The following is a 16,767-nucleotide window of genomic DNA, read 5'->3' on the forward strand; positions in this document are numbered from 1 at the left end:
TGAACTTGGATCACAAATTTTGGGGGTGAAAGTGTATTCAGAGGTAAACTGTCCCTTAGGTTTTACCCTGTCCACAATAGTGGCCGGGGAGAGCTTTAAGAATTAGAAATTTTATCTAGCTTGCTTGCCTTTCTTTTCCTCTTAGTGGTAGTGGGGTGTTATAATTTATATACCTATCAATAGGTAAAGTTGTTATTGCTGCTATATATGTTGTAATGTTGAGGACCTATTTACAAAGCTGAAGGTAATTTCGTTTTTACTTCTTTTTCATGTTTCCTGTAGACTAAATAAAATCTCAGAGTGGGACTTCAGGCATATTTAATGTCTCACCAAGTTCAATGGGACTTTCTCCCTAGTATTCAGGATTGCAGGCTAAGCATCTCTTCATCAACAATGAAGGCCTATGTTCTGGGGATCACAATGGAAAAAGATGAATGGATGGATTTGTTTCTAAATGTTAACCCCAAAGTTAAATAATATTTTGAGGGTGTGCAGGGGTGAATACAGAGAGAACAAATGGAATAATAACAAACACAGTTGTTGTTTTTGTCATATGCAAAGCCAAATGTGTCAGAATTATTCCCAGGGCCCCAAAAGCTAAAATATGTGTGAGCTATTGTCATTTCCAGGTATTTGCCTAGTCCCTATGATTATAGTGCTTAGCTACTGCTATCCAAATCTGGCAACAACTGACACTGTTGTCTCAATTAGGACAGTAAACAGATTGTTCCATTTTTAAAAATAAAAAAGGCTCATACAATGTAACATTTCACAGTTGTGCATGTTTATTCATCCAAGCAAGCTACAAAATAATGCCGAGACATCTGTTGGAGAGACACTGGTACCTAACATTTGGCTGTCTCCCTGCTAAATTGGCTTTTCATTAAAAAATGAAGAGGGGTTGCTATCAGTTAAGTCCATTGCTAAGCCATATAAAATCCATTTCCCCTTCTTGGAAACATTTGCTTATATACATACTATATACAACATAAATGTCCTGAGGTAACTGAAATTGTAGCATAAAAAAATAAACATTATACATATCTGGTTCTGGAATGCTTCACATAACTTTACAGGCCAGTGCCATCCTTGTGAATGGATGGTACTTATTTATTTCCAGGATTTATATGCCCCTTTTCTCCCACAATGGGATTCAAGGCGGGTATGAGCAGACACACTTTGTTCTTCTCTTTGCCCTTCACCATACCAGAGATTCAAGAGTCACCAAAGCTGTGCAAACACATGCTCACACCATGTGAAAGTGAGAGATCATTCAGCCTAGGGGCACATTTGCACTACATAATTATAGTGCTGTTATTCCACTTTCCCATGATTCTGTTCAGGGATTTGTAGTTCAGGGAGAAACATTTAGACCTCTCACCTGGAGCACTCCAGTGCCTCACCAAACCACAAACCCCAGGAAAACAGCCATGGCAATTTCAGTAAAATAATAATCCTATAATTCTGTAACGTGAATAGGCCCTGGATCCAAAGTAACAGCATACTTGTGCTACTCCTGACAGCACACCCTGTTATATCTTTTCAAAACTTACACAAGGATAGCAATAGCAAGTATATTTCTATACTGCTTACCAATGTACTAAGCAGTTTACAAAGTGTAAGCTAATTGCCCCCAACAAGCTGGGTACTCATTTTAGTTACCTACGGAAAGATGCCAGGCGGAGTTGACCCAGAGACCCTGGCTGGTAATGATCTCACAACCTTGTGCATGGCCAGAGGATGAGGGGCCAGCTTGGTAAAGATACCTTCCCCATATGATCTTAGCTAAGGACAGAAACAACAAAATGCAGGCATCTTACTAACATCTCTAATTTTCTCCTGTTTGGTATGTAACATCTTTCCTGATGAAGAAGCCAGTGGAGCTTCAAAAGTTTGCAACAAGTATATTGTGCATTTCAGTTGGCCAATAAAGATATCACGGTTCGATGGAATTTTGTTTGAATTCACAACTTTGTGGTTTGTGGATGAGTGGCTGCAGTAGAGGCATTTAACCACTGCACTGCCAGAAGGCTTCTAATGCATTCTTGTGCAAGCAGGTCTCTGTTCTCCATCTCCCAGACAATATTTACATCCTACTTGGATGTAGCTCTGCACCCCAGGCCAAGGTAGCCACTGACTGACTTAGGGGAGCTGGTGTTCTATTGTTTCTGAATCACTTCATTAACTTCCTTGAGTCTGAGCTCCAACATAAGCATGCTGGTGGGGTTCTTTGCTCAGTCATCATTGTATTGGATCCCACCAATACTGTCAGTGTGATTGGGTAATGCCATTTTGTTAAGCTGTATGAATCAGACCTCAACATATTCAATACTGTATTATATCGAAAAGGGGACAGGGGGACACCCCTGTAATAATGCAGTTTATTAATTTTCTTGTTTCTTTTCCAAAAGTACAAGCAGGACTAACTACAAAATAGTTAAAGAAGTTGTTCCAACACCAACTATTTTTGCAATCTCAATAAAGTGCCACATTACAGTTTCTTGTACTGTAAAATAGTTCATTACCATACCGAGTGAAGTAAAATTTTACATTTAAAAGTATAACTCTAGAGATCAGGGTTCAAATCCCTACTCAGCCATGGAAACCCACTTGGTGACCTTGCCATGTTGCATTCTCTCAGCCTCATAGGAAGGCAAAAGCAAACCCTCTCTGAAGAAATCTGGCCAAGAAAACCCCATGATAGGTTCAATTTAGTGCCACCATAAGCTGGAAACGATTTGAAGGCACATAACAACAACCTTTCCTATAATAGTATAGAAAATGAATCATAAGGGCAAAAATGATAGACTTAATTCTATAGCATATGGTATTCTTGTTGCTTATACAGTCTGATTTTGTTTGGAAATGAGGTCATGGGGATGCAACCCTCCTTGAACAGTGTATCTGGACTCAGTTCTTCTGAGTAAATATGATGAAGTTATGAGGTTTCTAATTTGCCAGGACTATGTATGGAAAGTGTTTATCATTCACCATTAGAACAGAGAAAAATGACTGCCTAATGGCAAAAGAATATTTTGAAAAACAGCAATACCCCTGTATTTTCCATGAGGATATTGCAGGCAGAAGCAATGGTTTAATTAAAACAGAATTTCAACCTTATATTAATGAAGCAATGTGCTAATTAAAATCAACATAGACTGAACTTTCTATTTACACTCTTTCAGATAGCCCAAGAGGCAAGGAACTCTGCTTCAGAGGCATATGTGAATACTTCAGCTTCTGTCATCCAGGTGCCATTTCTGACAGAACACATGTGCCTCGAACAGTTGGCAATGAATGAAAATGATGACTGCAGATATACATAGGCATACAGACATGATGCAGAATGATGCTGAAAATAAACTTGTGTCCATTTTTTTAAAAACAGAAGGCTCTTTCTGAGCAGGGAAGCTTGCCATGATTATGAAGTACTTATTACTGTGTGGAAATTACAAATTATTAAAGCATGTTTATTTTTTGTTGGTACTTCTTGATAACTTGGAGGCTTTGATTGATAGATTTTAATCAGAGGTGATTCCAAAGAGTTTTTATTAAGCAAAAGCTCTCCATATTGTACTCACAATCCATCAGAAGATACAGCAGAACATGCACTGATCATAGGTGGAACTTCCTCTTGCCTTCCTGGGATACAGAAAACTAGCATCTATTCTAATTTTGTTAGCTCTAGCCTTAAAAGATTTGGATTAAACTTCGGTTTTTTGCTTCTGATTCCACAATGGTTGTCCTTGAGCAATTTAATTTACTATTAAGAAACAATTCCAAGCGTACCACGTATATTCTGTTATCAGAACCTATTTTTGTTTCTGCTTTTATATTTTTCCAATTAAAATCCCAGCTTTCTCTCCTTAGGGAAGCTCAAAGTAGTTGACTCAAGGTTGTCTTTGCAAATTGGTTTATAAAAACAGCAGCAGCAACAAAAACTCTGCATAAAGGTTGCTTGCAATTGCAAAGTTAGAACAAAACTTTGGATGAAATCTTACAAGCAACCACCTGGAAGTCAGTTCCATTGAACCCTACAGGCACTGTCAGTGTCCCATTCCCAGTCAGCATTGTATGGCCACTTTTGAGGTCTGGATCTTGACACAGGCATGATATCCATGTTTTTCAGATGATATCAACAAACACGTCCCAGCTGGAGTTAAGTATTTAAAAATTTCATCATTTTGAATGGGGTTTAGGTGTGAGCTTTACTCTCCCATTGAAAGTAATGTTCCATAAATGTGACTTTTGGCATTATGCCCAACAATACAAGATGGAACCCTTGTCACACTGGTATGGAAAAGACTTTGCACAGTATAGTGATTTCCCAGTTCACTAAATGGTATCCAGGTCTTGCCTTGCAAAGTAAACCTCATTGTTCAGTTTTGTTCTAACAAATACCCACTGATCTTAACCATTAGGTATATACCTGTATCTTTCAAAGTATAATTAATTCAACATAATGGTGCTAATAACAAAGAGAGTACAGACAATGTAATTTAATTCTAGTCCATTGTATTTGATTTTGGCTTCTATTGTTAACCATCTCAAAAAAGCAAGTAAACTCCAAGGACATCAGGATTTATCCACCAACGCACCTAGGATAAGAAAGATAGGAAATTGTCCTCTTGAATCAAATGTTTTCAGCTTGACAAATGAAACAGTCAATGTCAGTCACTAACGTAGTTTGAAACTCAGATGAAACTCATGAAAATCCATTAAGGCTGAGGTATTCTCATAAGTATTCTTAACTTCTGAATGGCAGGAAGTGGTTTAAGTTATATCCATCTCTGTTTGTGATCTTGATGGTCAAAGTAATGCTTTTCTAGAGGCAAACTTGCAGTGACTTCTAGTTTTCATCTTGCTCCAGCTCAAGGTTAACTTCTTCAGACAGTTTAAGGTAAAAGAAAGCATAACAGACCAATAGAAATACCAATATAGCTGCAAGGACAAGGCTGACTTCCTGTAGCAATGACAGATTTGTTAAAAAAATTAGATATACCATCATTTCAATTTAATTAAGAGCAAACAGCATTTTTAATTCACAAATCTAGGCAACAATAGACCATAGAACTTTCTCACACAATAGTTTCATTATCTTCCTCAAAGTTATATTGTTAAAACTTGGGCTGTCAAGATATTGAGACCAAATGTACATAATGGGACCCATGCAGACCTTCAAAATGAGTTAAAGCCAACAGATGGCGAATGGGTGTATACTAGCCCCACCTCCCTGTGTTATCTCTTCATGAGATGAGTGACAGTCTGGGAGGTGATCTGTGTGATTTGCAGCCCTAAAATATCAGGGTTCCCAATCACATGGAGAGCCTCCATAGGTAGCAAAGACTTTCCTCTTTATATTATTATCCTCCGTATGTGGAGAGCAAGAATGGACTGTAGAGGCCTAGTGTGCTTCCCTCTACATCTGTTGATTTACCCCCCCCCCCTTTGAATAACTGAACAAGGCTCTAAAGATGTTCATATTTACTAATAAGTTATACAGACTGGATTAAACTCATCATGAGTTTAATTAAAGTTTGAAAGTGTAGGTTTTTAAAAAAACAACAACACCAAACTGAATTGGTCTGATAAAATTATAATTTTATTTGAACATCCATTCAGTCAGTGTGAAATCTTTTAGTCTTTTTTATTTTGTGATAATGTATGACCCAACCAATGGTGAAACAGTGGTCTTTGAAAATGGGCTTGGTTTATGATTTTTGAGGAAGACAGAGATTGTGCCGTATTTTGTATATTAAAAGTACTATGCAACTGATGAATAGTAATAAAGCCCTTCATCATGAATTATAATTGTTACTTTCCTTAGGGAATGTTTTCTTTGATATTTATGATATTTATAAGATTTAGCAATTTGTATTCTGCCTTTTCCCCAAAGTGGCTTACAAAATAGTTTGATTACACTTACTAACTAGCAACAGCGTGGAATGAGTTGGAACCACTGCTTCTCAAGGCATTGAGATACTTCATATATAATGGCTTCTTGCTACATGGGTAATTTGAGAGTCATTAGAAAAACCACCTCCCCACGAGTGCTCAGATTCAAGCAGTCATTTCCTACTTAAAGTAAACCATAGTTTGTTGGTATATCAGAATGAAAAAACGTAGCTTGTGCTTGTCCACTGAAATAAAACTGCAGACAATGTTTTTGTCTTTTGTTACAATCTGATTGACATAGTTTGTCTTAGGCAGAAGTAAATAACCCTCAGAGCAAAAGAACTCCATCCTCCTACTACTCCTCACTCCATTTTAAAGGCACCGAAAATCCACTAAATTCAGAAAGACACTGTGACTTGATAAAGTTTTAACAAACACATAACTTGATTACCTGATTATTACTGACTTCTACTTGAAATATAGACAGTCTAAAGTTTGCAAACTTTGGTCTTTTAAGAAATGTACAACCCACTCCCTCAAAAACACTAAACTTTTCTTAACCAACCCCAGTGCAGTACTTTTGATAGCATAACTGGCATACTAATTAGTCCTTCCTTTCCATTTTTTATTGCTTGTCATTTTTATGCTGGATTGAAAGTAGCAAAGTTTCATTTAGTCATTGCCATTTAATACTTTGTTAATTTCCCCAATGAGTGATTTTTATCTGTGTTGATAATGTCAACACAGTAACTTGTGAGCAATAAATTTCCAAAGGTTCCAACTCTCTGTTATTGAAGAAGGATGATTGTGCTTGACAGCTGGATTTATGTGATTTTCTATGTATATTAAAAGCTCTCCATGTATTAATAGTTTTCCTGTTCAAAATGCTAGTGTATGTTTCTTTGATTACATTTTATGTTGGCTAACACAAATTAGTGTGACTATTCTAACTGTGACCATCAACTATTTCTTTCTATACTCCTACACTGTATTCTTCCTATAAATTCAAAAATAGAGTGTTCTTTCACAGAGGTTTGCCACACCACACCACATTTGGAGAGGAGTCCTTTTCTTAGCCTCAGAATATTTTGAATACTTTCTTATACAAAATTTGACTACATTTTCAATTTTCTCCAACTTTTAAGAAAACCTTTTGCACTACATTTGGGTCCTGTCTGTATTGGCCATAAATCCAGAGCCCGTGCAGAGCACTATCCTCTTGGACCGTCTGAGGGGGTTAGGTATCGGAGGCACTGCATTGCAGTGATTCCAGTCCTTCCTCTCGGGCAGATCCCAGAGGGTGCTGCTCGGGGACAGCTGCTCCAGTAAAAGGGAGCTCACCTGTGGGGTTCCACAGGGTGCTATACTGTCCCTGATGTTATTTAACATCTATATGAAGCCGCTGGGTAAGATTATTCCGAGTTATGGAGCTGGGTGTTATCAGTACACTGATGACACCCAGATCTATTTCTCCGTGTCTCGTTTGTTGGCCTCGAATTCTAATGGCATCTCCTCTCTCAATGAATGTCTCCAAGCAGTAATGGGCTGGATGAGGAAAAACAGATTGAAACTGTTTCAATCAAGACAGAGGTGCTCACGGTAGCGGCCCAAAAACCATGAATTGGGTTGCAAACTCCAGTCCTGGATGGGGTCACACTCTCCTCTAGTGACTGTGTTCGCAGTCTGGGGGTGCTCCTTGACTCGTTGCTCCTGATGATAAATCAGGTAAATGCGACAGTCAAGAGCGCGTTATCAGCTTCGGCTGATACGCCAACTGCGCCCTTTTCTGGAAGTAAGGGATCTTGAAACTGTTGTACATGCGCTGGTAACCTCACATCTAGATTTCTGTAATGCGCTCTACATGGGGCTACCCTTGTGCTTGATTCGGAAACTGCAATTAGTGCAGAACATGGCGGCCAGAGTAGTGTCAGGAACATCGAGGAGGGACCATATTACTCTGGTATTAAAGTCCCTCCACTGGCTGCCTATTAGTTTCCGGGCCCAGTACAAGGTGTTGGTTATCACCTTTAAAGCCCTAAATGGCTTGGGTCCAAACTATCTCAGGGACCGCCTCCTCCCATATAATCCTCCCCGCACATTCCGGTCCTCTGGGAGGAATTTGCTACAGCCTCAAATAATAATAATAATAATAATAATAATAATAATTTTTATTTATAGACCGCTATTCCGCAATGATCATAGCGGTGTACAGTAAAATTGCAATACAATACAAAAAATTGCAAGGCCTCTCTCCCCCTCAAGATGGTGGTTGGAGGAGGGCTCTTTGTCTTCCAGGCCAGGCCTCTCTCCCCCTCAAGATGGTGGTTGGAGGAGGGCTCTTTGTCTTCCAGGCCAGGCCTCTCTCCCCCTCAAGATGGTGGTTGGAGGAGGGCTCTTTGTCTTCCAGGCCAGGCCGCTCTCCCCTCTAGGCTTTCAGCTACTTCCCAGAGGGCTTTTTCTGTTGTCGCCCCCAGATTATGGAACGACCTGCCGGACGAGATCTGTCAATTGACATCTTTAGACAGCTTTAAAAAGGCTGTCAAGATGGATCTCTTCTGGCAGGCCTTTCCGGAATAGATAACCCCGGCCTCAGGAACCCTGTTCTTATGAGAGTCCCCAAGGTCCTCCTTGGAAATGCTACCGTAGTTTACTGTTTTATTTGTTTTGTTTTGTTCTGTTTTGTTTTTGTCTTGTAATAATGTGTATGTGTTAATGTTGTTTAATTTGTTGGTTTTAATTATAATTGATTTAATAATTTTTAAGGGGGGGAGGGAATTTTGATGTACAATGTACTGTATTTTATTGGTGTTAGCCGCCCCAATTGACCTCAAGGGGCGGGATATAAATAAATAAATAAATAATTATTATTATTATTCTCATTATTATTCTCCATAACTGGCCCTGGATTGGCCATGATGATGACCATATGCCCTGCACTTGATGTGGCAGCACAGATCAGCCAAGCCATTGGTATGGCCAGCTGATCCTAGTTCACAAGAACTCTTGACCAGGTCCACTGAGCTTCATTGTTAATCTGTGCAACTGAAATCATAGTATAAAATGCTATGATACTAATTTTCTGCACTGACAGTAGGAAGGAAAGATTAGTTGTGCTAGGCAAATTGTCTTTCAAGAAAGTTTGTGGTCTGCCATTTGGGTTTCATATGGTCTTCTTATTGGGAAGGTCTGGAAAATGGGGCTGCCTAACTCAGTGGGGATGGCTCAGTTGCCTGGCCAGGAGAACCGTGGTTCTGGAGGCAGGAGAGCTGCGATTCTGGTGAAAAGGGGCAGAGATGTGCACATGCGAATAACTGGATAGCATAGGGCGACAGGCGTTGTTAACTGGTGGCCCCCTGTCATCCTGAAGCTTGGCCGTCACTAAGCAAATGGGTTTCATTGATCAATCAGGGATTGATGGATGACAGATCCTGACCTGATGCATTGGAGCCCACCCTGCAATATTGTTATTGTTATTGTTTAATAAAGTTGTGGCCTTTATTCTTCCAAAGCTGGTGTCTGTGGTCTCTCCCTCTCTTTTAACAGTTCATAGACTTCTAATATTATATAAAACTGCATGGATTAAATTACTTTTAGGTTTATCTTAAAGATCTTAGAAGATGATTGCAGGCAGGTGGTCTGTTACTTTCTTCTTGCAATAGATTTGAGACTTACTTTTGAGAACTGCTAAACTCATTTCATATTTCCTTGTGTCAATTTTATCTTTTCTTGTTCCTTTTTAATGCAGTACATTTGTCTGCTTTTGAAAGACAGATAAATTCTAGAGCTTGGAATGTTACTTTTTGGACTTCATCCCTCAGCAACTCCCATGCTGGCTGGAGGATTATAGATTCTGTAGTCCAAAAACTTTTCACCAAAGTTCTGTGTAAATTTCAAAAAGCATTTTGCAAATACAGCCTGGGAGGCTCTTGTTAAACATTCATGAAGCTGGTGGAGAACACAACATGCTTCATGTACAACTCTGATACAGAGAAATTTTTCTTCCCCAGCATAGTAATCCTGAAGGATCAGCTAATGATAAAGTTATCCCCTGCCCACATTAAAGAGAGTCACTATTTATTTCTAGCAGGCAAACATAACAAGTTATTAAATATGTGTGTGTGTGTGTAATGTAAATAGCTACCCCAGCAAGCCTTCACTATATAATCAGACCACAGCAGTTGAGAAGAGAGAGGTTCACCCTTTCTTTCCTGCTGTGATTCTAAAATCTCAACTCCTGTATACCAGATTAAAAGGTCTTTCATTTGATCCAGCAGGGATCTTCTTATGTTTTTACATTTTAGAGCTGGGAAACTAAAGGTGAGAAAAAGAAGTAACATTTAATCAAGAAGGGGATGGAGAAGACAGTGTAACTCAACAGGTTAATAATCAACCTCTTTAACAATTCCAAAAAAGGTAATCTACTTTTTCTCATTAAAGCCTGACACACAGCACTAACAGAGCAGATTATGTTGTGAAAACAGACCGCATTGCGTGGCAATGCTTGATCAAGATCAGCTATCAGGAAGCGAAAAAAAAACACTGTTTCGTGATTATAATAGCAAATTCTGGAAGACAACCAAATACATCATCTGGCGGCACAACAGCTGTTACAGCATGCTAGTCATACCTTGCCATTTGCTGTAAACTGTAACTTTAAAAAATAGATTTCTCCTCTGCCAGAAACAAGAAAATGTTCTTTGAACATTACTGAAATTTCTTTCAATAAAAACAGTTTAATTTTTAAAAAAACCTCCCCCAATGATTCTTTTTCTCAGCATGGGTTGCTAAACTGATTTTATGTTATTTTTTTCTGAACTGAAACTAAATTAAGGGGGAAATATTGGAAGGAATTTAAACAAACTACATAAGTTTAGTCAAAATGTACAAGAAGGTCAGGGGTGTATTTATGTGTTCCTATACAACTATATCATATGTAGCCCTCATGTTATTATTTATTAGTTTCACTTGTTAAATCCTAATTATGCCTTCCTTATTCTTTCAAAACATGAAATTTCAGAATAATTTTAGGGCCACCAGCCTCCTTGCTGGGTCAGTTGATAGAAAAGGTAATATTTTCCTGGCTGGAGACAAAGATGACAAAGATGAAATGGTAACCTAGATCCATGTTATACACATTAATGACAGTTCAACTGTATCCAATTAGCCCACTGAAGGAACAATTTCCATCAGCAGAACAGGACCAGGAACATCCCTCCCTCATGTCCTCAAATTTGAATTGTCCATGTTGCTAAATCTTCTAGAGTAAATGAAAGGAAACTGCAGCAGGAATGATGGGAGGGGGGCTGTTGAGCAAGCTGACATCCATGAACTCAGTGATTTTGCCCTGCTAGGTCAGGACTATCCCTGACTCTAAGGCGGGGTACATACCGCCGCTTTGCGGCGGTCTGCCGCCGCCACCAGTAGGTCCGCGGGGGAGCCGGAGCCTTCAGACGGCCCGACTCCCGCGCGGACCGAAAAAGAAGCTCCAAAATGGAGCTTCTTTTACCGTCGCGTTTGCGACGTAGCGAGGCGCCAGGGGCGCGCTCGCTACGTCACAAGCGGCGCGACGCGTACGGACGCTCAGCGTCCGATACGCAAAGATGGCGGCGCCCATGTGGAAGGGGCGCCGCCATCTTGTACGTATAGAATACGTACTAGGGTTAGGGGGGTGCGGAAGCACCGCCCCTTCCTAACCCTAGTACGTATAGAAGACGTACTAAATGGCGGTATGTATCCCGCCCAAGATTTCAGTGCCACAATATCAGACCTAGGGTAGACCTAGGGTGTTAGCAATGTGGGAAGACCCTGGTGATGCATTTAAGCATGATACATTAAACACCAACCACAGCTGTACAGTGGATGCCATTCGGATACAAAATAGCAAGTCTAACAAATGAGATATACAGATCTTCTTTATAGATACGGGAACAGGTCAGTTAACAAAGCATCTGAGAAAGAAGCTTCTTTTTCCAAAGTCTTTTTATATATCTCTAGATTTCCTTTTCATCCTTGTTCTCTGTCTAGCTAGAATTCTTAAGCAGCATAAGCATAGGTGAAGAAGGGCTGGAGAAACACAAACTTTTGGCACTGAGTTGGAGAAGCATGTCTCTGTGATGACTCTTTATGCCCTACCACTAAGTTTAATTGGGCCTTTTCATCCCACCACTGTAGGGTTTCATTAGCACTTTTTGATGAATGTTTCATATCAGAAATTATATACTCCAACTCTGAAACAGTATTTTCTTTATTATCTAAACTTGCTTTTAGAGTAACAATTTACTCTGTTTTTCCTTCCATAAGACCTTGTAACATCTGGTTTTCGGATTCCAGTCTAGCTACTTTTTCTTCAAGTGTACTAATAACTTTATCCTGTGTTTAAACTTCTCTTCAAAAACATCCAGTTTTTCTGTTAACCTTTTTTCATATTTTTCTTCTAATACATCTTTGTTATGCTTCAGTTCTCTCAACTGTTTTTTAAGCTCCATTTCTCTTAAGCTGTCCCTCATGTTCTTTTCTTTTTAATTGTCTCTCATATTAACTTAACTCCTTAACTGTCATCTTTTGGCCTGTGAGGGAGAGAATAGGCTGGCCCAGCTCCTTCAGGGCTAGCCTGAAGAAAGAGGCTCCTCCCTCCTTAACTGTCATCTTTCAGCCCCTGAGGGAGAGAATAAGCTGGCCCAGCTCCATCAGGGCTAGCCTGAAGAAAGAGGCTCCTCCCTTCTTAACTGTCATCTTTCGGCCTGTGAGGGAGAAAATAGGCTGGCCCAGCTCCATCAGAGCTAGCCTGAAGAAAGAGGCTCTTCCCTCCTTAACTGTCATCTTTTGGCCTATGAGGGGGAGAATAGGCTGGCCCAGCTCCATCAGGGCTAGCCTGAAGAAAGAGGCTCCTCCCTCCTTAACTGTCATCTTTTGGCCTATGAGGGAGAGAATAGGCTGGCCCAGCTCCACCAGGGCTAGCCTGAAGAAGAAGAGCCCTCCCTCCGGTCCATCTGCCTTGGTCCAGGCCTCAGAGGGAGAGAAGAATGCTGAACCTGATCCCCTCCCTCTCTCACCATTTCCTTCTCCTTTTGTGTCGTGTCTTTTTAGATTGTAAGCCTGAGGGCAGGGAATCGTCTATTATCCCCTCTGTTGTCAGCCGCCTGGATTCCCAGTGATTGGGCGGCATATAAATAAATTACTATTATTATTATTATATTGCCATTCTTTTTTCATTTCTCTCTGATATTTCAGTTCTATTAAGTCTCTCTCATATTATTTTTCTTTTAATTCTCTTCTGTGTTTTAATTCCTTTAATTCAAGGCTAATCAAGTCAAACTCCTTGTTTGATATCCCCATATCATCACAAGCTTTTTCAATACTGGCTCTATATAATTCATGGCTAACTCCTATGCCATATTTAGAAAATCTTTTTATATCAGAGGGAAACTATTAATATTATTATTGACCACCTTTTCAGCTCTAGATCTTAAACTGGTTATTAACTTGAGTTCCTTCATTTTTAGATCATGTATTTCTCTATCATGAGCCATCTGATTCTCCAGTTTCTTCATTTTTATGTCATGTATTTCCCTGTTATGAGTACTTTCCTTTTTACTTTCAATCTCTTTTTCTTTTTCCTTGAGTCTGGCCACTTCAAGTTTGATTTTCCAAATTTCTAAACTTTCCTGAGTTCAGAAATGGCCGTGTTAGCACTAGCCACCATCTCTTCTCCAATCTCCTCTTTCTCCAACATTTCTGTCATTGTTGGAGTTTTGACTCTTTTTGTAGACATGTTGATAGTATTTCCTTACAATTACCCAAAACTTTTACCTCAGGAAATACTCTGATTTGACTGTGCCTCAACTGAGTATGAAAAATCCACTTGAATCTTGAAGTCAGATTAGTGATTCCTTACTCTATCACAGACTTTTACCTCAGGAATCACTATATGTGCTTTTTTTCTTTCTACTAGACACTTACAATTACCCAGTACGTTTACCTCAGAGACTAGTTCCTATCTAGGGTTGTCTGTTTCACAGTGATCTTCTACAGATTACCCTTTTTGCTTTTACCTCAGAGATCACTCTCTTGACTCCAACGCCTAGATTGTACTCTGTAGGTTTTCCTTTCTTTCAGTTTAAGCCTACTATCAGGTATCTGCTATTTCCACTCAGACCCCTATAATTCAAGCACACCTCTGGCAACCGGATTTTTCGAATCCCGCCGCTCTAAAACGGTAATGTTTCTTTCTACAGTCCCCTACAATTTACCTCAAAAAATTACCTCAGGGACTGGTATAACTCTCTTATCCAGCCTTGTAAATTGCCAGGTAATCTCTTACACAGTACCCTTGACCATAACTTCAGAGATTAGCCTCATTAATTGATGCCTCTTTATTTTAAATGTTGAAATTTTTATTTTCTAAGTTCAAATAAAATCTTGGGTTTCTGGTAACTCGAACTCAGAACCTGGTAACACCAATTGTCTCCAGCACACTTTTCATCATATTTCCAGCCACTGGATTTTACGTATCCCAACACTGCCTAACAAAATATGTGACGACTCTTTATGTCCTACCACTAAGTTTAATTGATGACAGCGCCCTGGGCCTTTTCATCCCACCGCTGCCATCAAAATATGTGATGTTCTCCCTTTAAAAAACCCCAGACCTTTTTAAAGACTCTGTTTCAAAAGGAGGAGGCCGAGGAGGCCTCTGGCGCTGCTCCTCTGCCACAGCCGCGGAAGAGCCAGGTGGCAGGCTGGAGGCTTCTTGGCCTCCAAAAACCCCACCCGGCCTTTATTCCGGCCGTGCTGGTAAGGAGGCCCAGGCGGCGGCGGCCGTGAAGAAAAGGTAAGGAGGGAGGGAGGGAGGGAGGGAGGGAGGGAAAGAAAGAAAGAAAGAGTTGGGGGGAAGGGAGGGGAGGGACTTTTGTCCGTAATGGCGGCACGATTGGGGACAATGGGACTTGAGCATACGTGGATTTTGGTATACGCGGGGGATTCCGGAACGGATCCCCCGTGTATAGCAAGGGCCCACTATATACTCATCTATAAGTCTAAAAACGTATCCCCAAAAATTGACCCCAAAATCATAGGCCGACTTTATTTATGGTAATGTGATAGCAGCTCTTTCAGATTTCTCCATGCAGTTTCTTTCTGTCCTGAGCCAAGCAGATAGAATCCTTCGTGTTTGACTGATTGCTGTTCGTTTAACAGTCCTTCTCCCACGCCATGCTTCACTGTGTCGGAGTGAAGACTGAAACACTGAAGCCTTGTATTGATTGCTGCTTCCCTCTTGCTATTTACATACACACACTGAAGGAGCCTCCAAGTTTTACACTCAATTTATCCACAGGTCATGTTAAAATCCATAATTTTGGCCCCCAAACTTGCCCTCGATTTATACATGAGGTTGACTTATAGTCAAATATAATATGGTAGATACAGACTACTTTTGCACTTCAAACTCAGTTTGCAGCAACTGACAAAAGCTGCTGCTAAAAGAGGAAACTGAGAGGAGGATATATTGGGATATTTTAAAAGCAGCTGAAAAGGGCGAATGACAGAGGATTAACTGGGACTGTCCCTGCCAAATTGGGACTATTCAAGAATATGCAATAATACATAAACAACAGTAAAGCAGCAATTCTATAGACAGTTACTTAGGACAAAGTCCAACTGAATTCAGTTGGCTGCCATCTGAATAGATATGGATAGCTATAAGACAATACTTGCCTATGTATGGTTGTTGTTTTAAAACTGAGCTATGACAGCAGTTTGAAGGCAATCTTAAAACAAGCTCACTTTTTTCAAGAAGGAAAAGAATATTGCCCTATTCTATGCATGAAAGTCATAAAGGACTTTCACAGAGTTCAACAGGACTGATCTCTGAATGCAGCCTTTCAACCTTCATGATTCTACTTTGGTTGTGGGTTAAACTGAAAGAAATACAGTATGAATATTTTATAACCTAGCATTTCACTTAGGGTTTGGAAGTGTCATAAACAATATCTCTCAAAGATCAATATTCACAAAGGACATCTATGGGGAAAATAAACTCAAAGTCTATAGGAAGTTGGTGTGAGCTATCAGCTAGATATACCTTTATGCCTGGTGCGGTTTTCTTGGCCTCTGCTTTTAATCGAGTTGCTTTTAACATTGGCCTGGTTTTCTTGTAATCTTGTTTCCCTATTAAAGGAAGGAAAAACAGTTGCTGAAATCACTCCACAATAAGGAAGAACAATTATCTTAATGTCTGCACCATATCCAAATTTCCCCTTACAAAGCACAAAATACAACTGCAGCCTTTAAATGGCCACAAAGAAGAAGTGTGTGCATTAGAGCTTTTTGCAGAGTGACAAACTTTGAAATGTTTGTTCTAATAGGGAATGCACAACAGTATAATTTGAGCAATTTATTATTTTGGGCTTAGGATCGTTGCATTACTTACAAGTTGTTAGTCTAAAAGACTGATGTTACAGCAAATCATGCAGGGATGCCAATCCTAACAACCTAAAAGAAAGCTGTTATGATGAAGGAAGTTGTATGTAATTGAGAAAACATATAAGCATAATATCTGCATGTGCTAGGAATTATTTCTCATAAGATAAAATTACTTTCTGGAGACAATTCCAGTGGGTTTGTGACTATTCTGCTTGTCTAACGTTAGGTTATTAGTCCGACACCCAAACTCAATTCTTGAAAACTAAAATGGACTTCCTGCCTGGTAATAATAGGTTCTAGAAAGGTTGAAATTGTTTTAACAGTATCCATTTTCATGCCTCATGTCACAGGACTGCATTATGGTGGCATGCTTGCCTGCCTATCAGTGTTAGATTAGCTGAAAAGGTATACTTTATAACCTTGTAGACTTTAAGGCTGTGATCTTAAGCA

General features: G+C 39.8%; 1 protein-coding gene across 2 annotated transcripts in view; it reads right to left on the minus strand.

Annotated features, from left to right (window-relative positions):
* Nucleotides 1-784: 784 nt before the first annotated feature.
* The window catches only part of TRIQK (triple QxxK/R motif containing), a 59,581-nt gene continuing 43,598 nt past the window's right edge, over nt 785-16,767 (minus strand). For both annotated transcript variants that reach the window (XM_089517610.1, XM_089517611.1), the window contains exons 3-4: nt 15,977-16,062; nt 785-4,963 (exon numbers count right to left, since the gene is read on the minus strand). In XM_089517610.1, the coding sequence (XP_089373736.1) occupies nt 4,850-4,963; nt 15,977-16,062 (200 nt within the window). In that variant the 3' untranslated portion in view covers nt 785-4,849. The remainder of the gene's footprint in view (nt 4,964-15,976; nt 16,063-16,767) is intronic.

This window comes from Sceloporus occidentalis, unplaced genomic scaffold (genome assembly GCF_023333645.1).
Source record: "Sceloporus occidentalis isolate IW3139 unplaced genomic scaffold, rSceOcc1.0.p SCAF_3, whole genome shotgun sequence".
NCBI classification, from domain to species: domain Eukaryota; kingdom Metazoa; phylum Chordata; class Lepidosauria; order Squamata; family Phrynosomatidae; genus Sceloporus; species Sceloporus occidentalis.